The sequence below is a fragment of the Pelophylax lessonae genome (genome assembly GCF_965119305.1).
Source record: "Pelophylax lessonae genome assembly, chromosome: 3".
NCBI lineage: Eukaryota > Metazoa > Chordata > Amphibia > Anura > Ranidae > Pelophylax > Pelophylax lessonae.
In genome coordinates this window covers 91,716,906-91,740,573 of record NC_138770.1, presented here as the reverse complement: position 1 = coordinate 91,740,573, position 23,668 = coordinate 91,716,906, and the positions used below count along the sequence as shown (strand labels likewise).

Here is a 23,668-nt window from a genome sequence, read left to right as displayed (position 1 = left end):
CTTTAAGTTTGGCCCTCCACAACAGTCCCAGTTTCTTATGTGGCCCCTTGGGAAAATAATTGCCCACCTCTGATCTATATGATACCGGCATTGTACAATAGCTTGTTTGAAGGAGGACTCACCCTATTTTATATCCAATAGTACGAATAGCTTGCTTTTATCAGTCCAGTGCTATCACACATACACATCATTGCTGTTAATGGGGAAGAAATTATAAGACTGGCAACTCTTGTTGGCATGTTTATCGAAATATCAAATAATAATCCACATAAAGTAAAGTAATGAAATGCATTAAGGAGCTCATAAATTGTATATACAGTAGAATGAATAAAAACTGGGGATAACGTATGTTTGGAAAATGCCATATTTGACTATACTGTATAGTACAGTGATGGCGAACCTTGGTACCCCAGATGTTTTGGAACTATATTTCCCAAGATGCTCAAATACACTGCAGAGTGCATAAGAATCATGGGAAATATTGTTCCAAAACATCTGGGGTGCCAAGGTTCGCCATCACTGCTACATTGAGCAGACACCAATGAAATATCACACAACTGCTTCTATTCTTCCATACAGCTAAGCCCACTTCCCTAATTTGATTCATTGTTCATTATATCATACAATGTGCTGCCCAGCCTACAAAAGCTCTTCCTGGTAGAAATGTATTAACAGTCTTTATTCTTAAATGCTTATTTTCAGTTATTATTACCAGTACTTTCAAGTAATATTTAAAATGGCACCTTTCATGCCAATTTATTGTTGCAATATATTGAAGATCTGTAGATGAGATACTAGAGGCATGGTTGACTAAAAATTCTAATTAAAATTCATATTAAAATAAAAATGTCTCCACCCATGCTAAAAAGTGCAGATGGACCACTCTCCCACTGTGTCTTCTGTATTTTGAGAGTCAGCCACCACTGGAACAGTTGATTGGATGCAGCTGCTTTAAAGCTAACAAGTTTATGGTCAGCTGCTTCAGTTTTTTGAGGGATATCGGGAGGAAGGTGGCAATCAGGGCCACCCACTGAGCAAAACTCGTACTCGTGTATGGCCAGCTTTACCCTTCATTAGTGCATAACAGCTATTGCCATAAGGTATCGGCTTCACAAGGGCATTGTGTTTAATGAGTTGCAAACTTATATTCTTCCATTGTGATATTTGGGTTGCTTTATTAAAACAGAGGGGGCAAAGGTAATGTACATCTTACAAATTCAATGATAATATATAAGGTGAACCTGCGTTCACTTTGAATGTCCAAGCATGTATGAGGGGGTAATAGAAAAAAAAAAGTGGCTCGATTCCGTCCAGCGACGTAGACCTACGTCACTGGACTCCACCCCTTCTGGGCGCCGCTCGTGCGCCGCCGGAGGCTCACTCCCGCTGTGTTCAGTCACAGCGGGAGTCGGGCCAGGGGAGGAGCAGCGGCGATCGTCGGGGAATCGAGTGTGGAGATCCGCCTGCTTGTGTAAACAAAGCGGGCGGATCTCCTAAGTGACAAACAGTGACAGATTGCAGGGTTCAGCATAGCTGAACATGCGATCTGTCCCTGTGTCACTCAGTCACCTCCCCCCACACACGTTAGTAAGCACCAGGCATACATTAACCCCTCCCTCTCCAATAAAATTAACCCCTTCCCTGCCAGTGTCATTTTTACAGTAACAGTGCATATTTATAGCACTGATTACTATAGAAATGTCACTGGTACCCCCAAAAGTGTCAAAAATGTCAGTCAAGGGTCCGATCTGTCCGCCGCAATGTCGCAGTCCCGCAAAAAAAAATCCCAGATCGCCGCCATTACTCGTTAAAAAAAAACCACCAAAAATTACAGAAATCTTTCCCTTAGTTAGTAAACACAATAACTTTTGCGCAAACCAATCAAAATACGCTTATTGTTATTTTTTTTTTACCAAACATAGGTAGCAGAAAACAAATTGGCCAAAATTTTTTTAGAAATTTGATTTTTACATTTTTTTGGGGGGAATTTCATATAAAAAAATGTGAAAAATATTGTTATTTTTTCAAAATTTACGCTATTTTTTTGTTTATAGCGCAAAAATTAAAAATCGCACAGGTGATTAAATACCACCAAAAGAAAGCTCTATTTGTGGGGAAAAAAAAGGACGTATCCAAATTTCGTTTGGATACGGCATCGCACGACCGCGCAATTGTCAGTTAAAGTCGCACAGTGCCGAATCGCAAAAAGTGGCCTGGACGTAAGACAGCAAAATCCTCCGGTGGTAAAGTGGTTAATTACCAATTATGGTTGCCCTGATGTACATACACTAGATGGCCAAAAGTTGTGAGCACTTAACCATCACACTTGTTTGAGCTTGTTAGACATCCTATTCCAAAGCCATGAACATTAACATAGAGGTGCCCCCAATTTGCTGCTAACAGCCTTCACTGTTCTGGGAATGCTTTCCAAAAGATTTTGGAGTGTGTCTGTGAGAATTTATACCCATATACTGTAACTGAAAGCGCATCAGAGAAGACCTGGATCGGCAATCCCATTCATTCCAAAAGTGTTTATTAGAATTTAGGTCAGGGTTCCGTTTTGGCCACTTGAGCTCCGAGTCTGAGCACCATACACCGCAATACATACTGTAGCCCCACAGTATCCATCATAACGTGGTCCAAGCAACATACACCACAATTCAAAGTTCCACAGTGAGTATCTAATAAAATGCTCTAAATGACAAGCATTCATTGGTCAGCCTGACCACATTTCTGTGCTGACCTTTGAGAGCTTCTTTCTTCTGGGACACCTTCCCAGAAGAACAAAGCTGATGTGAGCTTCACATTGGTCAGCATGGTCATAGGACCAATTAGGACTTACAATTGAAAGTATTACTGTGGATATTCACTCTGGGGCTGTGTATTGTGGTGTACAGTGTACAGACCGCTTTATTAGCAGCTAGAGTCACCACAGCTGATTTGTGCAGTGGGGTCCACAGAGGTGGCCAGGATAGAAATATTTCACTGAAAAGGTGAACCTAGTCTTTAGACTCATTACAGAACTGGCCTTGGAGCACAGTCATGCCAGAACAGAAAAGAGCTTTCACCAAACAGTTGCCCTAAATTTGGAAGTGCACAATTGTCTAAAATGTCTTTGCGTGATGTAGTATTAAACAATTTAACTTAAACAGGAGCTTCAGCAATGTTCCTAAAAATTAGAAGTCATCAGCTACAAATACTGTAGCTGCTAACTTTTAATGAACAGACTCTCACATGTCCAGGAATCCAGCATTATCCTCACCCATGCTGGTTCTTCACTGGTCTTAGGGTTGGCACTGGCATGTTAACCATGGGAAGCTGGCTGTGACGCCTTTGGCGCTTTTCCACTGCATGGAACCGAACGGTTTGGCTCGCTTTTGTGCTTTTCCACTGCTGGTACCGCATGGTATGGTGTAGGAACGGTTCGGTATGGTACGGCGGCGCTTTTCCACTACATGGAACCGAATGGTACGGCTCTCTAAAACAGTACCACCTCGATTGTGGTTCCAAGAGGTACCATACCGGTACCATATCCCACAATCCTTTGCATGCAGTCACTACTAGCCACTGATTGGTCAGAGAATCATTGTTATCCCACCCACTTAACTTTAGTACTACTTTAGTGGAAAAGAAAACCATACCAAACCGTACCGAACCGTTCCAACACCGTACCGTGCGGTACCAGCAGTGGAAAAGCAAACCGGGCCAAGCAGGGCCGAGTAGAGCCGAGCCGGTACTTGCAGTGGAAAAGTGCCACTTGTGACTTCATAGCTGGCTTCCCATTTTGCTGTGCTCTGTGAATCATTATGTAGCCTCCTGGGAGGGTGAGGTTCTGCTTTAATAATTTGAGGGGTTACTCACATACTTTTAGCCATAGTCCATTGTATATAAAAGTGAGTTTTTGAAAACAAACAACTGTTGAAAAATGATTTCCAATACGCCGGTCTCTTTTACATATACTGTACATCTAAAAAAAACAAGACTCTACATTCTCTTTAACAAACCACCAACCCATCAGCTCCACAACAAAGACTTAATGTAAAATATACTGGGCAATTTTAGCAAACAACGGAAAAAAAAGCACCTACATCAAAATAAACATTGCAGGTTTTTGGCCAGGAAAACATGAGACAACTGCATTGTATGAAGAGGAGTTATTAGAAGTGTATTTGAAAGATCTCCTAGGGCCTCAGAAGAAAGCTATTGCTTGATTTGATCAGTGCATCCAAACATTCAAGGGAATAAAGGAAAGTGGATTGTAATACCCGTTATGTGAGGCTCTACTTTCATCTGCTTTGACTGTAAGCACTACTCCAATTCAGGTGCTTTATCCTCTCGCACGCTATGTGACTTCATCTAAAATGATCAAAGGCAAGCGAGCTATCTCCCTCACATGTAGAGGTTCTGAACAACTGGAAAGATTTGCAATTGTCTGATGATTACTGGACAGTGCGGTAAAAGTTAATCCAGGTAACAATGGAGGGATGAGATACTCACCTTCTACCAAGGATGTCAGCAGGGTTACATTGGCAGCTTTCCTTCTGCCAGCAGGTAAATTAAGACCCAGCCTGTCCAGCTTCTCTCTCAGACAGCGACCCCCGTTTTTGGATTTTGCCCTGCAATGAAAGAAAAAACAACTTGGATGAAATGAAATATCCATTTAGCAAGAGACAGAAAGTTCCTGCCTTAATATTATTGCATGAAGAATGGAGGCTGAATGCCAAACTCCACTATCACAATAAAATTTTATTGATTCAGTGATCAGTTTCTACCATCTTGGGCTACTTTCTTAAGCCTAGTACACACGCAACGATTATCGGCCGACCGATCGTCCGTCTTTTGTCCAGAGTGGTGTCTGTTGGTTGGAATGTGCCTAGACTGCACACAAATTTTCTCGCCTGACAAAATTCTACTTCAGAAGTGATGTCATGTGTTGGTTTGCTTTCTTTGTGTTCTTTCTTCACTGAGCATGCCCAGTCTTGCTCATTCAGATTTTTCTCTGTCGAAATCTGTACTGACTGCACGAAAATCGACCGTGTTTTGACGGTGGACAAAAATTTTATAGCCTGCACACCAGATTTTTTTCGGCCGAAAAGTCGGTTGTCGGAAGCATCATACTAACAAGCCGAAAATCGGCAGATCGGTCGTCGGACGAAAATTCCCTGCCGAATTTCGACGCGTGTGTACGAGGCTTCAGTGTACCCATTAGAAGATTTCCTCTCCCCTCTTTGTTTTAGTGTCAAAACAATTCTGGATTAGGCATAATTTTTAATCTCAGTGCCAAAGGCCACAAGGACCAGTAGAATGGAGGAATCTACCCAGTTTTCTATTAAAAAAGAAATTCAGTGACTGCTCTAATACTTCTATATCAAACAGACTAAAAAGCCTTAAAACTTTTTCCAAAAGTTCCTCTTCCCAGGTTTATACAGCTTTAGATAAAGGAGGGCTTTAGCAACCCTTGAGAAAAGTTGGCATAACATCTTGTGTCATCACTACTGAGGACCAATACATTTTGATTTCTGAACTTCACAACATCAGGTGTTGTATTCACTTTGTGTTTTTCCTACTCTTTTCAAAACTTGAAAAACATTTTTTGCCTACAGAAACACATGAACTACAGTAAAGGAGAAGCAAATTAATTCGCCCCAAGTCTTGGTTTACAAAACTCATCTTTTTACTCTTTTATTCATTTATTTTTAAAAAGCCAAAAGTTTTTTTTTTTTTTACTTTAAACAACAATTTCTAACAAATGTAAAGAAATATTACTTTCCAACAATGAAACAAAACAGCATTTTTAAAGAATATCTAAAGCCAAAACCTTTTTTCCTTGAAATTTTTTTTTTTTGTTTTTTTGTTTGGAGATTTCACGGACTCAACATAAAATAGGAGGAAATCACTCTAAAATTAGGCTAAATCTCATAGTAAAGATATATCTCCTGCTCCATAAATACAATAAATAAAGACATAAAAATAATATCTTTTTTTTTTTTATGTATTATATTGTATTATTATAACAAGGGCTAAACATGGGACAATAGCCATCCCAAGCAAACCTGCAGCTTAGCGGAGGCACCATTTTGTGAGGGCTAAAATGAGAACCCACAACCCAAAATAATGCAAACATCCTATCTGACTTTTGCATTCATTCTAGCTATTCAGACAGCAGCAATCTTTACCAAATCTTAGTGATCTCACTACTGGCAGTAAAGCCTCGTACACACGCAACGATTGTTGGCTGCGAATTTTCGGCCAACGTCCGATCGGCCGATTGTTCAGTCAGTACAGATTTCGGCAGACAAAAATGTGATGAGCAAGAGCATGCTCAGAGAAGAAAAAACACACGGAAAGTAAACCAGAACATGACATCACTTCTGAAGTTGTTTATAGAAACTTTTAAATACATAAAGGGAATCAACTCGGTAAAGGAGAGGAGAGCATATTTAAAAGAAGAAAAACTACCACAAGAGGACACAGTTTTAAACTAGAGGGGCAAAGGTTTAAAAGTAATATGAGGAAGTATTACTTTACTGAGAGAGTAGTGGATGCATGGAATAACCTTCCTGCAGAAGTGGTAGCTGCAAATACAGTGAAGGAGTTTAAGCATGCATGGGATAGGCATAAGGCTATCCTTCATATAAGATAGGGCCAGGGGCTATTCATAGGATTCAGATATATTGGGCAGACTAGATGGGCCAAATGGTTCTTATCTGCCGACACATTCTATGTTTCTATGTTTTTTGTTGGCCGATAAAATTCGTGTGCAGTCTAGGCACATTTCAACCAACACAACAACACTGAACAAAAGACGGCCGATCGGCCGGCCAACAATCGTTGCGTGTGTACGAGGCTTTAGATTGCTTAATGGCCAACACCGCCCAAAACCCTTTTCTCAATTCTGGGTGATCAGTGTCAATTTGAATCCCATGCTAGAATTATAGTTTAGCTCTTAAGAAGTCAAGCAATGAGATATTTAAAATTAAATAATTAATTAATGACTTGTGTGAATCCATCTGTGAGTGATACATTTGTGATGGCCTTGTAACTACTTTAGTAGGTTTTTAAAATAGAGATAAGGAGGAATAACTAAACCATAGGGGACCCTACTAACCAACCAGTGTATGGGCTTATAGTTTAAAACAATGCCCTTCTCTCCACACCTTGATTGAAGGGAAGAAGAGAATATAGACTCGGTGCCTTTTCAAATGATATGCATGGATAGGTGTCCTGAAGTTTCAGTCAACGCAACAGTGCTTCTTATACTTATCATAAGTGGTAAATCCCAAATGTTGCAGAAGACACATTTTACATGTAATAAACAATGTTTTTATTATAAAATGAATACACTGAGAAACCGGAAAGGTATCTCCTAATAACGTCACGTATGCGTGCACCTTATATAGCCTACAGGTAATAATAATACCATAAACTTGGTCTTTCTGTTGTGTTCCGATAGATAATAAATAAAGAGCTAGAGATAGAGGCAACCATTCCTCAATTCATATAACAGGGAATATATCCTAGCCATAACCAATTAATCCTCTAGTATTATGTCGGGATTATAGATCTGGTTGCACATGACATGGAGCAGGCCTTTTTAGCCCGTATATAAACACTGTGTCCCTGTTGGCTAGGCACTTTGTGAATTTGGTTTATTTGAGAATTTTTTTTTTCTAGGCAGGTTTATTAACTATGTAATAATTATAAAGGAAAACATCTTTGGAATAAACCCGTACTTGGACCATAATACTACAATGCGACACCTCATTTTCTAATGACTTATCCTTTAAAGAGACTTGGCCATTTAAAGGATACTGACAGTTCACATTTCAATAAAGTGCAGGCACCCAGAATTTCACAGACCTACAGCACCTTCAGTATCCTCTACTGTGCTAGAATGCCCGGCATTGTGTACAGAGAAAGCGTTGACACTTCTGGGGCAAGTTCTCTCTTCATACATCCCTGTTGGTCCAGCACTATTATAGACTGCCCCAGTAGCCAATAGGAATGTGCATAAGGCAGAAGGGGGATAGGCAACCTTTAGTACTGTGGTAGATTTACTAAAGGCAAAAAGATTGTGCACTTTGCATGTGCAGTTGCTCCACAGCTTAGTAAATTAGGTAAAGCTACATTTTACAAAGAGTACCCAATCACATTCAAGAAAAATAAAAGCATTTTTGCTAGCACATGATTGGATGATGGCAGTCAGCAGAGCTCACCCTCCTTTACTAAGCTCTGGAACAACTGCATTGCAAATTGCATAGTCTATTTGCCTTAATTAATATCAGGGAATTTCAAAACTTTCTAAAGAAAGAGCCAGTTTACTGTCCTTCAGATCTTAGGGGGACGAATGTTTGTGTCAGTGGGAGAAATAATGCCCAATTGGTTTCAGTGGGAGGAATAGTACCCAATTGTTGGTGTCAGTGGGAGGAATAGTGTCCCATCATTGGTGTCAGTAGGAAGCATAATGCCTTATCATTGGTATCAGTGGGAGGAATTATGTCCCATCATTGGTGTAAGTCAGTGGTCCTCAACTCCGGTCCTCTGGGCCCACTAACAGGCCAGGTTTGCAAGATAACTAAATTACATCACAGGTGATCTCATTTGCTGCTCAGTGATTGCAGTATTCTAGTCTGCATCTCCCCAAGGTAATACTTAAAATCTGGCCTGTTAGTGGGCCCGAGGACCGGAGTTGAGGACCATTGGTGTAAGTGGTTGGAATAGTGTCTTGTATCAGTGAGAGGAACACTGCCCCAAGGGCCAGATGAAGGCAAGCAAAGAGCTGCATCTGGCCCCCGGCGCTGCAGTTTGGAGATCACTGATCTATATAAATCAGGACCACTTTCCTCCTATTGATGATCCCTCTAGTGATAACTAAATATCTGCATAGGGAAATCAGGACCTTCATCCTTTTGCTTGTGATTCCTCTAGTTATAACTAAAGATCCATACAGAGGAATTAGGACCTCCTTCTTCCTGCTAGTGATTCCTCTAGTGATAACTAAATATCTCTACAGAGAAATCAGGGCCTCTTTCTTCCTGCTAGTGAACCCTCTAGTGATAACTAAAGATCTATACAGAGGAATCGAAACCTCCTTCTTTCTGATAGTGATCCCACTAGTGATAGCTAAAGATCTATATAGGAGAATCAGGACGAGGTGATCCTCATAGTGGCAACTAAAAATCTATAGAAGAGGATCAGGACCTCCTTCTTCCTGCTAGCGATCCCTCTAATGATAATTATAGATTTATACAGAGAATGTAGGACCTTATTCCTCCTGTTAGTAATTCCTCTAGTGATAATTAAAGATCTATACAGGAGAATAAAGACTTCCTTCTTCTTGATAGTGATACCACTAGTGATAGCTAAAGATCAGTATAGGAGAATCGGAACCTCTTTTCTCCTGCTGGTGATCTTCATAGTGGTAACTAAAAAGCTACAGAAGAGAATCAGGGCCTCCTTCTTCCTGCTAGTGATCCCATTAATGATAATTAAAGATCTATAGAAAGGAATCATGACCTTAGTTCCTCCTGCTAGTGATTCCTCTACTGATAACTAAAGATCACTATAGAGCAGGCATCACTATATTGCGAACCCTGTGCCAAATACGGACCACATCACTCTCCAATTCAGACCGCTGCTGTCTCGCCATTTAGGAGCCTCTTCTGTCAAGGAAGTGTGAGAACACTACTGTGAAAGGGGTGTAGGGGGATGATGTAAAGGGGGAGCTGAGGACACTCATCAAGAGGGGATCTTGATGTGAAGGGGGAGGGGACTGTGTTGTGCAGTGGGACTGAGGACGCTGATGTAAGAATGGCTTAAGATCTGTGCATGTGCATTAGGTACACACATCATGGGCTGCACTACCTGTAAGAAACAGAAAAAAGTCCCTATTTATTTTTTTTTTTTTCAAAATTGCCCCACAACAAACCTCCCCGGTGAATTGCAATTCAATACCCCTGCTATAGAGGAATCGGGACCTCCTTTGTACTGCTAGTGATTCCTCGAGTGATAACTAAAGATCTCTATAGAGGAACAAGGACCTCCTTCCTGCTGCTGGTGATCCCTCTAGTGACAACTAAAGATCTCTATAGAGGAACAAGGACCTCCTTCCTCCCACTGGAGATCCCTCTAGTGATAACTAAAGATCTCTATAGAGGAACAAGGACCTCCTTCCTCCTGCTGGAGATCCCGCTAGTGATAACCAGAGATCTCTATAGAGGAACAAAGACCTCCTTCCTCCTGCTGGTGATCCCTCTAGTGATAACTAAAGATCTCTATAGAGGAACAAGGACCTCCTTCCTCCTGCTGGTGATCCCTCTAGTGATAACTAAAGATCTCTATAGAGGAACAAGGACCTCCTTCCTCCTGCTGGAGATCCCTCTAGTGATAACCAGAGATCTCTATAGAGGAACAAAGACCTCCTTCCTCCTGCTGGTGATCCCTCTAGTGATAACTAAAGATCTCTATAGAGGAACAAGGACCTCCTTCCTCCTGCTGGAGATCCCTCTAGTGATAACCAGAGATCTCTATAGAGGAACAAGGACCTCCTTCCTCCTGCTGGAGATCCCTCTAGTGATAACCAGAGATCTCTATAGAGGAACAAAGACCTCCTTCCTCCTGCTGGTGATCCCTCTAGTGATAACCAGAGATCTCTATAGAGGAACAAGGACCTCCTTCCTCCCTCTGGAGATCCCTCTAGTGATAACTAAAGATCTCTATAGAGGAACAAGGACCTCCTTCCTCCCGCTGGAGATCCCGCTAGTGATACAACCCTAGAATTCTGTTCACTTTTTCCACTGCTTGGCAATCACTTCCTGTTAGCCTCATAGGAAGTGAGGGATACAGAGAGTAGATAAAAATGACAAAGGTCCTCAAGCTTCTCCAGCTTGTGCAAAGCAAAAAAAAAAAAGTTTTGGCTGAAATAGACTTAAAATGTGAAAGTCAATGTACAAAACAAATGAACTACTAGAAAATAATCACACTTTACCTCCGTAATATTCCACCCAGCAGAGACGCGTTGAGGCATTCTGGTGGAGACAATCTCCTTTTCACCTCCGCTATAGTAACCTTGTATTTAGATGTGGAACTTAGTAAGGAGAGCCGCCCGGGAACAGAACAGAAGAGATCTGTGGGGTTTACTACACAGGTACCACCTAAAGAAACCAGAATGAGAATGATAGAAGTCAATAAACAAATACAAGGTGTATGTATATACAGGTCAAGTAAGTTTGACAATGCAAACTGTTTTTTAAAGCAACATTGCTACTACAGTTTGAAAAAAGGACAGCACAGAAATATCCAAGCTTGAACTTAAAATACACCTAAACCCAACCAATAAAAATGTATATAAGCTTTCACATTAAGTCTGAAGATTTAATTAAAGGAGAAGTCTAGGTAAAACCTAACTAATGGTAACCCTGCTCTGTGTCACATTCTAAACCATAGGTGTCAAACACAAGGCCGTGGGCCGAATCTGGCCCGCCAGGCCATTCCATGTGGCCCTCGCACTCAGGGCTTTTTTTCAGCTGGAATGTGGTGGAACTCTGTTCCGCCACCTCCAGCTCTTGCAGATCTGTGCCTACCCTGCATGCACTCACAGCAGGGCACAGCAGTGCCAACCAATGATCTCCCTTCAAGTGAGAGAGAGATGCGGAGCCATCTACACTACCGGGAGGTACTAGAGCCAGGCAGATGAAATGTAAGGAAGCTTTTGGGGGGGGGGGGGGGGGTGGGAGTAACTCTGTACACCGCACCCATAAACCCTGCACTCTGTATGTCATACACTCCTCAACCCTGCAGTCTGTACAAAGCGCACCCTTTAACTCTGCAATCTGTATGTTGCACTCTTTACACTGCATACTTCTATGAATCTAAGTAGATGCATCGTCTTACAGATAAAACCGGCCCTCTGAGGACAACCCTAATGCTGATGTGGCCCACAATGAAATTGAGTTTGACACCCCTGTTCTAAACCTAATCTATCTAACCCTGTAAAGCTAAAATCACACACAATGCTACACACTATGAAACAAAACTGTCAGCTTCAGTTGGAGCGGCTGTACTAACGATCCAACGTTAGTACAGCAATCTCCCCTGCTGAGCTGTTGTGTTCTGACAGGGGAGACGGCCCACCGCCAGAACACTCCGGTCAGCGCTTTCAGCCATTGGCAGAGAGTGCTGATTGGGAGTTGGCTGGCTGCTGAATTTCCAGCATGCATGTCCGATAGAAGCCGGCCGAATGGCCATCTTCTGTTGAACTGGCTGCCATACACACGGGCCGAATGTCGGCCATTTTTTCTTGAACCAGCTGATGTTTCCCAACAGGTATTTGGTTGCTATAGCATTTATTTACAGTATATACGACAATATGTGAAACTTTGTAGAGGAATCAGTTTGGAAGAGCGAGAGTGAGTGAGACTGACAGAAAGAGAGAGAATGAAGGGAAAGGAACATTTTGGGTCATGTAACTTTCAAAGCTGAAGCTTAGTCTGCTTATATGTTGCCTTTTATGGTTTGCCCCTAGTCAATTTGATAATTAAATTATTAAATTAAAACCTTTCTGTTCTTACTATATACTTTATATTTGACCCAGTAACATTATTACTCGGACTTTGTGAGTCTCAATGCAATGCAGGCAGTTAATGGCTTGGGGAGGGACCAGAATGTGATGGGACACTGAGCCTCCATGACTAAAAAATATAAAATCCTATGAATGAAATGAGCAGGCCAGGGACAGTCAGGCTGGGAAAGGAAAAGGCTAGATGATGCTGGGTGTCTTCCTGCCAGGAAATGATGTAGGTTCTAACTAGCTAGCTGCAGCACCTAATGAACACTGTGAGAAGTTCACAGTGGGCAGTCAAATCAGAGTAAACAATTTCAGTACAAGAGACAAGCCTGTACAACTGTGCTAGTCTGAAGAGAATGCTGGAGGTCAGCTTTAATTACCCAGGTGGCACTGCTAATAATTCCAGCTGTCAAATTAGGATTTGAATTGCTGATGCTGAATGGTTTGACTAAATGACTGACTGGTGGAGTAATACAGATTTTTTTTCCTTTTTGGACTCATTCACATAGGAGGCAGTAAAAGCTTGAGCTTGAGCCATGTAGGCAGGTACCTACATGGTAAGTCATTGGTAGTTAGGATGTATTGGCTGCCCAGGTGGGGAAGGGTTAATTCGGGGTTTGCTGATTCCCAAGCTTTTTGAGTTTTGTCATCTACCCTGTTCAGCATATAAATCCAGGGGAAGGCCAGACTCGAGGATTGAGTGGGACCACATGGGAAAGGAGAAGAGGGTCCAGCAAGAAGAGTAACAAAGAGCAACCTTTGACCACCATCCCCACGAGGGAACCTACCTGCTTAAGGACTTTGACACTTATGGACTTCTACCTGCTAAGGTAGGCCTGGACAGCTGTGAAATAGCTAGCTAGGGACTTGAATGTTCATAGACTGTACTGTCCTAGTTTTAAAGTAAAATCATGTTAACTGTTTCTGAGCCTGGTGGGAATTAATTCAAAGAGGTGCATGGTGGTTCATGGCGTATCAAAAGAATAGGGCCTGTAAAGACACACAAAGTACAGGGTTCCATAAAGGGTTAACTTGGCAGATAAGTTGGAGGAGAAGGGCAGTGCCATGGGTAACCATGAACTGCTGAGAGTGGGCAGGAGCCAGACAGCGAAGAGCAGTACCAGGCTCTGGTAAAAGGTCCACCAGTAGGAGGATGGTGCTTTGACTCCCTCTCCCTAAAAATGGATTGGGATCAAACTTTTAGCCGCTCAGGAATGTACACATTTCCTTCTACTGACGATACTACCACTGAATGTGACCCATTAAAGTGACTGGGATTGCGCCACAACTGCCCAGCAGCCATATGCAATGCACGATGTTGTGGCCGTGTGGGTTTAAAACTTGTACCTATAGGAATGCTTGATACTCTGCATTCAGGACCTCATAATTCCTGCATGCATGCACGGGAGTAGTGTCATGGTGGCCAGGCTGTTCAAATTGCCGAAGCACGTGAACCCAGAAGAAAGACAGAGAGAAGATGGGAGTGCTGGCAGCCGTGACTGAGTGCCACTAGAGGGCTTCGTTTGAAAGCTAAGTCTGCCAAAACGCGCTAGTATGCGCCACATACATTAGAACATTAACTTGCAGGGGACCTATATATATATATATATATATATATATATATATATACATTATTATTTTTTTTTGTAAGACTTTACTACACCTTTAAAACAGGCAGTGAGGAAGCACCATTTCACCTCCTCACCTCGAGTCCAATCCTCTGGGAAGCGATCCACTGTGGATAACGTTTCAGTGGGGCTTCAATGATAGCTGCCTACCTGAAGAAAGCACTTAGACACTTTCATAAATGAGGTCCAGAGTAATGTAGGTACAGGGAATGTACGTTTCAGCAAGGCACCTCTATGCAGATCTTGGAAATATTACACACTGCATTAGATACAATAACATAATTGGCCAACAAAAAAAAAATGTAATACCCCTTACTGCCAGGTTCCTTGTCTAGCCAAAAATGGCATACCATGCAACTGCATGCAACCTTCCGGTATCTCCACATCATACATCCAAGAAAGCTTTGTGCCAGTCCACCAAAAATGCACATGCACCACGGCATGCCCTCAGGGGGCCAGCTGTCTCTTCCTGATTCTTGCAGCCAGCACCCTGATGATGTGCCACAATGCTTGCATGTCATAATGGGCTCGGCTGCAAGAATCAGGAAAAGACAGCCAGCTGATGATGTTAGGGAGGAAGATGTTGGTGCAGGGCCTGATGGGCAGCGACTCACTACAGAATGCTGCTGGATTCACTGGGTGCGTATGATTTTTAGATGACATTGCAAAAACGGTAAGGGGGGATTAGGAAAAACAAAAATGCGGGTGGGGGGGAGGGGGGTGATTTGGGCGATGATGTTCAAAATTAAGATTCATGCTTGATCAGGGTTATGAAATAGATAGATAGATAGATAGATAGATAGATAGATAGATAGATAGATAGATAGATAGATAGATAGATTTTACATAGTTAGTCAGGTTGAAAAAAGACAGTAGTCCATCTGGCTCAACCAATAAAAATCAAAAAACAGTAAAGAGAACACAACCAAACAATCCCATAAACACAATCCTATACCAGCAGTTGATCCAGAGTAAGGCGAAAAAACCCCAGCAAAGCATGATCCAATTTGCTACAGCAGGGGAAAAAAATTCCTTCCTGATCCACTGAGAGGCAATCGGATATTCCCTGGATCAACTTTATCTATAAATATTAGTACCTATTTATATTATGTACACCCAGGAAAGAATCCAGGCCTTTTTAAAAGCAATTCTATTCCACATTTTCACAGCTCTTACTGTGAAGAAACCTTTCCGTATTTTAGAACAAAGATTCTGATACAGTATAGATAGAGAGTTATAATAGATTGAAAGCTGGAAAGACAATAATGCATTAGATAGATAGATAGGTAGATAGATAGATAGATAGATAGATAGATAGATAGATAGATAGATAGATAGATAGATAGATAGATAGATAGATAGATAGAGATAGATAGATAGATAGATAGATAGATAGATAGATAGATAGATAGATAGATAGATAGATAGATAGATAGATAGATAGATAGATAGAAAGATAGATAGATACATTTTTTGTACAATAGATTGGTCGGTGTAGATGATCACCTTGTATTATATTTATATTTAGGCCTCCATAATGCTTTGTGACAAGTGAAATTTAAATTAGCCCGGGTCCGTATCTCTTTATTCTCTCATAGACTTTGAGGCTGACTGTACACTATATATTTTTAATGTACATGAATGACAATTGCTCTCTGAAATAAGTCATGAACAAGCCCACAAAAGGATCCTGCTGCTAACAACAATGGTATCGCTGAAGGCTACGTCTTTGCTTCAGCCCAACGCTGCCTGTATTCCTGGAGAAATATATTATTTACACTCACATCTATGGAGAAATATGCTTGCTCCTTCATATGAGGCGGCCTGTTACATTGTAATAACAGGAGCTCAGCAGCACAAGAACACAAACTGGGGTGTCAAACTACATTATTAGGACACCCCAACGTTGAAATGCCTATCAGAGGTCTACGATGGATTTATGAACAAGTTTGCACATAAATGTCTTTCAATTATTACTGAAATGCACCTTCTGATAAGGGTTCCTTTCAAGATCTAGTTGATTCACAGATACAACAGAACTCCACCCAAAAGGAAAGTACCTCTTTAAGTCCTCCTCCCTGCCATGTTTTGGCATGTCATTTCTTAGGGGGGGCGCATGTCATGTTTTGACAGGTACTCATTCCCACTTTTGCTCAGATGACCTAGGCGACCTGAGCGGAAGTTCTGCTCTTCCCCTCCCTCCATGTAGTCTTCTGGGACACATCACAGGCCCCAGAAGACTGCAGACCTTTCACAAAGCACAGTTTGGCTCGTGCATGCACAGTGGGAAGCTGGTTGTGTAGCTGAAAGCTGCAAAGCCGGCTGCCCACTGTTAGGATGCCGACACCGTAAAACCCGAAGGCTAGTGAAGAACTAACACGGGTGTGGATGGCACTGGATCCCTGGAAAGGTAAGTGTCCTTTTATTAAAAGTGCAGCTCAGTCCCTAATATATGAAACACAGAAATTGCCCATGGGACTTGGGAAGGAGGAGTTTCACTCAAAAACAGCAAATCACAGCATTCCTAAAAAGTACAATTCTTTATTCAAATACATGATTAAAATCAAATTAAAAGTGCATAAAATATATCAAAAAATAATAAATACTTGTATGATAACATATTTTCATATAGAAATAGCCATCCTAATACTCAAAGCGTTTTGTGAAGCAACATTCACTTCCTCGGAGTAATATTTAATAAGATATCTGTAGAGAAACCACAAGACTGCAATACGCAATATACATTGCTGCTTTGAAATGGTTTAATGGAGTAATGGCTGAAGCTATCAGCCGTTTTTTTCCAGTGATTCTCTTTCTCATAAAATCAATCCAAGTGGCTGATTAGCCACTGGATCACTTTTAGAAGTAGTGGGAAGGGTTGCCAACCCCCCCCCCTCCCACTGCTCGCTGTTGTTTCTCGGGCTTACCGTTCTTACTGGAGAGCCCAGGAAATTATCCGATGGTTCGCACGGCTGGCCATGAGAGACCAAATCATCTCTGATCACCTCTATGATCTAGGAGGACCAGGGCAACGTAATGACACCTCTTCCGGTGTAGGGCGGAAGTAAACAATTTTTTTTTTTTTAAGCAAAAGCTCAGTGGGGCATACGGGGTTACCATTCTTACCGGAGAAACCAAGAAATATAAAGGTTCGCAGGTAAAGAGAGACCAAATCATCTCTGATCACCTCTATGATCTAGGAGGATGTGGGCAACATCATAACGCCACTTCGGGCCTAGGGCGGAAGTAAACAATATTTTTTTTTTGTTAAGCATAAGCTCCGTGGGTTTTTTTTTTTATCTTTTGCTTTCAAGGGTAGAGGAGAGCTTTGAGATCTTATAGATGTTTAGATTCCTTGTAATAGGAATAAAAGTGATCAAAAAAAAAAAAAATTAAAAGGACAGTGTTAAAAAAAATGAAATAAAATAATAATAATAAAAAAATTTAAAGCACCTCCCTTCCTCTGTGCTCACACACAGAAGTGAACGCATACGTAAATCATGCATGCATTTGTAAACTGTGTTTGTACCACACATGTGAGTTATTGCCGTAAACATTAGAGCAAGAGCAATATTTCTAGTTCTAGACCGCCTCTGTAACTCAAAACAGGTAGTCTTTAAACATTTTTAAAGTGTCTCCTATGGAGATTTTTAAGTTTCGTAGTTTGTCACCATTCCACAAGCGTGCGCAATTTTAAAGCATGACATGTTAGGTATCTATTTACTCAATGTTTACTCAATCATCTTTTATATTTTACAAAAAAAAATGGGTTATATATTGTGTTTTTTGTATTAAAAATTATTCTTTAAAGTATATTTTTTCCCCAAAAATTGTGTTTGAAAAACTGCTACCCGTGTAACATAAAACATTTTAACAATTGCCATTTTATTCAATAGGGTCTCTGCTAAAAAAAAAAAAAAAAAATATATATATATATATATATATATATATATATATATATATATATATATATATAATGTTTAGGGTTCTAAGTAATTTTCAAGCAAAAAAATTCAGATTTTTACTTGTAAACAAAAAGTGCCAGAAAAGGACGGGTCCTTAAATAGTTTATGCCATAATAAAAAAACATATTAATAACATGATTTCTCTACAGATATCCTAGTAAATATTTCTATCTCCTGAAGAAGTAATGTTGCTTCATGAAACGTGTTGAGTGTTAGGATATCAACTGGCTATTTTTTTATGCATATATGTTATTCATCATTTTTTTTTATATATTTCATGTAATTGTAATATGATTTTAATCATGTATTTGAATAAAAATTTTTACTTTTTACGAATGCTGTGATTTGCTATCTTTAAAGTCCCATGGGCAATTTCTGTATTTGAGATCTGTAGCTGCTGGCTTTTTATTTATTTTTATTTTTTTTACAAAGGGCACATCCTCTTTAAAAGATCTCCACAATGGAGGTAGAAAGTTTGGAATTTAGAGTAAACCCTAACAATTAATTATCTTATTTTCTCCCCTGCAGTCCATTAAACATAGCAGTGATATTATGTTTTATTATCACCTTCATATGTGCAAAAAAATACCTGTTGACCCTGCCAGAAATTCAGTGGACTCTGTACACTTTGCAGCATTATCAGTCCTGCCCAGTTCTCACTGGAGGCTACAGAACACCTCCCCTTGTATTATGTAGATTTTGTAGTCCCAACACACTTCCTGTCCTAATATGACAATGCTGCTCCCCTGTACAGTACAGTGAGTGAGCGTTGTCACACTAGGACAGGAAGTATGTTACTGGAAGGTTCACAAGGTAAAAAAAAAAAAAGGAAACAGGTAAAAAAAAAGAAAACAAATACACCCACCACATCCAAGGACTGGTAGGCTATCACATATTACATTTTATTTCTTGGGTAATAGTGCACTTTAACCACTTTGTTTCCAGAGAATTTTTTTTTCTTTTTCTTTTTTTTACACACGTTAAAATCTGCATTTTTTTTTGCTAAAAAAAATACCGTGAAAGCTTTCTAAAAGCAGAGGCCCTATAGAATATAATGGTGAAAGTTCCATTTTTTTATGTAGCACAATATTTGCACAACTGTTTATCAAATATATATTTTTAGGAAAAAATACACTAAAATACATTTTTGGTGCACACAAACACCATGGTAAAATATAAAAGATGCGGTAGGGATAGGAAGGGTGCAACACCATAGCGGCATCTTCAAAGTACAGTAAAAGTGGCTCTACAACTACCAGAATCTTTAGGAGCTGGCTAACAAAAAGTCTGTTTTACCCACCAGGTAGAATAGGTAGAGTTCAAGGCCCTTTATAAACAGTGATTTATGTGGTTGTAAAGGCATGACATTTTTTTTACCCTAAAGCATTCCGTGCATTAAGGTAAAAAATGCCCCAGTATTAGTATGCTCCCCCCCTCCCAAATACTTACCTGTGCCCATCTGTAGAGGCTTTCTCCACTCTCCCTGCATTCGCAGGACAGAGAAGCAGAAACGAGAGCCATTGGCTCCTGCTGCTGCCAATCAAATCCTGTGAGCAGTGAGCGGGGGGTGGGCCGGAGACGCACTGTGTGTGTGTGTCTATGGACGCACACAGCTCGGCTCCAGAGGGAGCCCACATGTGCGCCTTCATAGTAAGCAAAAAAGACACCCATCGGCATAATGGTAAATATACAGGCTATATTATTATAGCCACCTTGATATGTTTTGTATACTGTTTCCCCAATTTCACAATGTATCTTGTAGACATCACACACCCACTGAGGAAGACCACTAAGGAATAGGTTGAAACGCGTCAGTTTCCACTCGGTTGTGATTGTTTTTATTCATGTATTGTTTCTTTATGTCCTCCTGATGGCTCAATATTGTAACCAGAGCTCATATTTTCTTCCATGTGGAATTTTTTAACAAATTGTTAATATTTAACATTTTTGATCTGTGTAATTATTTTTGCTGCTAAAAACCCCTGGGGGAATCCTCCTTCTTTCTTTATATAAGTAACTTGGGGTGTGCAGCCCTCTCCTTCTCATGTGTTTTTTCTATTTTTCATAGGAAGCTACATACTCTGGTGGCTCATGGAGCACAGAGGACAGGAGGAGTCAACAGCACCAGAGGGGGACCCCAGAAGAGAAGGTTCAGGGCTGCTCTTTGCAATTACCAATGCACTGAACAGGTAAGTATAATTCATTTATTATTTAAAAAAATATTTTAGACTTTAAAATCACTTTAGGTAATGCCATTTATTGACTAACCTAATATTTTAAAGATACAAGCTCTTTGGGTTGATTATGGACCCGTTATGTAACAAAATAGAATGATGAAATACAACCATTATTTAAATACAATATATTTTTTTCTTGACACACTTGAGTAATAATGACTAGTTTAAAAGGTTAGGATATATAGATAGTGATTTAAGTGTTATTGGGGTAATTGACTTGTTTCAAAGATAAGAAGTCTAAGGGCATCTAGTAGTAGGTACTTACAATCATCTGGGCCTGTTTTGTAATGTTGAAGATGTTTCGTATCTTATCCAAGCTACTTCTTCTGTTCTAATGAATGCTAGGTACGTACCCCTGGATTATATCCACAGTTATCACCAACATCTTGATCCACATGTATTCTTCCCATTTTCTCAAATTTTTGCTCTAGTTTCTGGGCAAACACCTCAAATTGATTGCCAATTTATCATTAGCCATGGTAGAACTAGTAGTAGTTCCTAAATCTAAAGTACCCATAGGATCAACATCAGTCATGTACATTTTCCAAACTTTCCTTATTGAACAACACAATGGGGGTTGGTCTAGTAAAACTGGAGAATGCAAAACCTGCAGAGAAACCAGCTTCTAGGTTTTTTTGTCAACGCTTGAAGTAGAACTATGGATAAAACCTTTTTATTCATTTTGAATACAGCAAGGGAGGGTTATAACCACTGTTTTTTTTTTTTTTTGCCATTTGTGTCCCATTGAGGAGATTTACTTTCACTTCGTGTCCCGTAGCCAAACAGGAAGGGAGAGGAAATACTTAAAAATTAAGGGAATTCCTTGGGAACCCTCATGTCACCAGAACTAGTGGCCCCAGTGGAAGATTTCCTCTCTATCACTTTTCTGGGGGCAACCCAAAATTTTGGTTTTCTTTTACTTTCACTTTCAATAATAATGGTAAACAGAACAAATAGAGAGGGGGAATCTCCAAACGGCGGGCACAGACAGCAATAAAAACTGACAGGTGTTCTAATCCACCTCCACTCTATCCAAAACGAAAAAAAAAAAAAGTTTTGCATTTAGTTATATTTTAATTGAACAAGCTGAAGTAAGAGGTTATTTGGCTACCATGTACAGCTACACCAGATTTTGCACTCTCCAGTTTTAGTAAATTGTGAGGCTCCCAGGCTTTCTGGTGATCAGATGACCAGATGATTCATTCCAGAACTGGCAGTATCAGATGATTAGAGATGAACTGCAGTTTCACCAAAATGGGGTTTCTACATTTTCTTAGGTGAAATTTGGCTAAAAAAAATTGACTCTTTTTAATAATTTCGAAAGAATGTTTTTTTTTTTTTTTGTGTAGTTATGGTCATTTTATTTATTACATTAAGACCGCATTCACACTAGTCCGACTTGGACCGCGACTTGTCAGCCTGACAAGTCGCTGTCCGTCACGCTCCCATTGTGCGGTATAGGAGCGACTTAGAAAAAGGGTCCTGTACTACTTCGGAGCGACCTGGAGGCGACTTGCATAGACATTCATTTTATGAAGTCTGTGCAAGTCGTGCTGAAGTCGTGCTGCATGCGACTTCACAGGTCGCCCCCTAAGTCGGAGCTACATAGTGTGAACCGAGCCTAAGGGATATGTTTATAAAGTAGTCAATGTGACATTTACCAAGCATATAAGCAAAATCTTCCTGGCGTTTTTAATTGGAGCAATTGATTTACTTGCAGTGAGTTTTTGGTGAAAGTTCATTCACAATGGCATATGTTTATTTTCTGCATGAACACAGGGGACAGCTGGTAGAAGATCCTGTGTAAAATAGGTACCTAAGGTATTAACATTTAGATGTGTTTATGCACGACTGAAATCTGTGCGGACCTGGACACAGAGGTGTCCTACTTTTTTCTTCCCCAGCTATACACAGTACATATTTTTGCACATACCTGTAACATGTGCATGCATTTATTTGCACGGGTTCGTTGATTACTAAAGTGCTGCATTTAGATGCTCACATAACTAAGGGCAGTGTTTTTTCTGTCCATGTGAGCGCTTCTTTTTATTGTCTATTTTTTTTTTTTTTTTTTTAATAAACATTTTATTGAGAACTTTTATAGACATACATGTAAGGATTGTCTATTTTTTAACTTCTGTAAAAAAAACCCACAAAATATTGGGAGAAAACAGGGTTCCAGTTTTGGTACAAGAACAGATCCAGGATTGTTGAAAGGAGCTTTTATAACTTCCAGGAGCCCCTGAAGTCCTCTGCACCCAAACCACCTTTGCTATTAACTTCAATGCATTTTACCAATATGGAAACTTTTTGCCAAAATGTCCTAATTTTCTCTGAGAGTTGGAAAAAATGAAAAGCCTCGGGCAGATTCTTTGGCATAAATACAGCACCCAGGGTGTCTACTGAGAATAGAGCCGCAAAACATGTTGGGGATGTCTATATGCCAGAAAATAAATATGCATAAAATTATATGCATAAAAAAATAATAATACCCAGGTGGATGGGTAGGTCATCTGTTTTTTATTAACTTTTTAAAGGCAGGGCAATATTTATGGTTTTATAACCATTATTATGGGAGAAAAACCCACCAATGGTCCATGGCTATGACGCATTGCTGTTGATTTAGTAAAGGAGTTGAGAATTTTTTTTCGAACAGTGTGATGGAAGGAACAAAGGAAAGGAGGAAGGAAGGAAAGAAGAAAAAATACAAAGGGAAGGAAGGAAACTGTTGGGGGTAAAGGGGTTCCAGTTTTGGAACAGATCCAGGATAGTTGAAAGAAGCTTTCATAATTTCCAGGAAGAAAGAAGAAAAAATACAAAGTAAAGATTTAAACGTGTAACATTTCTCGCACTTCTCCTACCAGCTTTGTCTTTAGAGTTCAAAAATAAAAAGGAGGGAAGTAAGGATGGAATAAAGAAATGAAAGAAGGGAGGAGTTAAATGCATTACATTTTCGCACATCTGCCACCAGCTTTGTCTTCACAGCTCAAAAATAAGAAGGAAGGAAGGAAAGAAAGAAGGAAGGAAAAAAGGAAATAAATACATGTCTTATATTTCTGCATATATGCCACCAGCTTTGTTTTGAGAGCTCAAAAATAGGAAGGCAAGGTAATCATAACTATAAGGAAGGAAAAAAGGAAAGAAGGAAGAAAACAGGGAAGAAAGGATGGAAGGATGAACGAAGGAAGGAAGAAGTTAGGGAAGGAAGGAGTTAGGGAAGGAAGGGAAAAAGGAAGGAAGAAAGGAGGGAAGGAAGGAAGGAAGGAAGGAAGG

General features: G+C 40.2%; 1 protein-coding gene across 4 annotated transcripts in view; it reads right to left on the bottom strand.

The window, feature by feature from the left end:
- Nucleotides 1-23,668, bottom strand: part of TFAP2D (transcription factor AP-2 delta) — a 50,713-nt gene that overhangs the window by 15,421 nt on the left and 11,624 nt on the right. For all 4 annotated transcript variants that reach the window (XM_082251386.1, XM_082251388.1, XM_082251389.1 and 1 more), the window contains exons 4-5: nucleotides 10,988-11,153; nucleotides 4,498-4,616 (exon numbers count right to left, since the gene is read on the bottom strand). In XM_082251386.1, coding sequence (XP_082107512.1) covers nucleotides 4,498-4,616; nucleotides 10,988-11,153 — 285 coding nt within the window. The remainder of the gene's footprint in view (nucleotides 1-4,497; nucleotides 4,617-10,987; nucleotides 11,154-23,668) is intronic.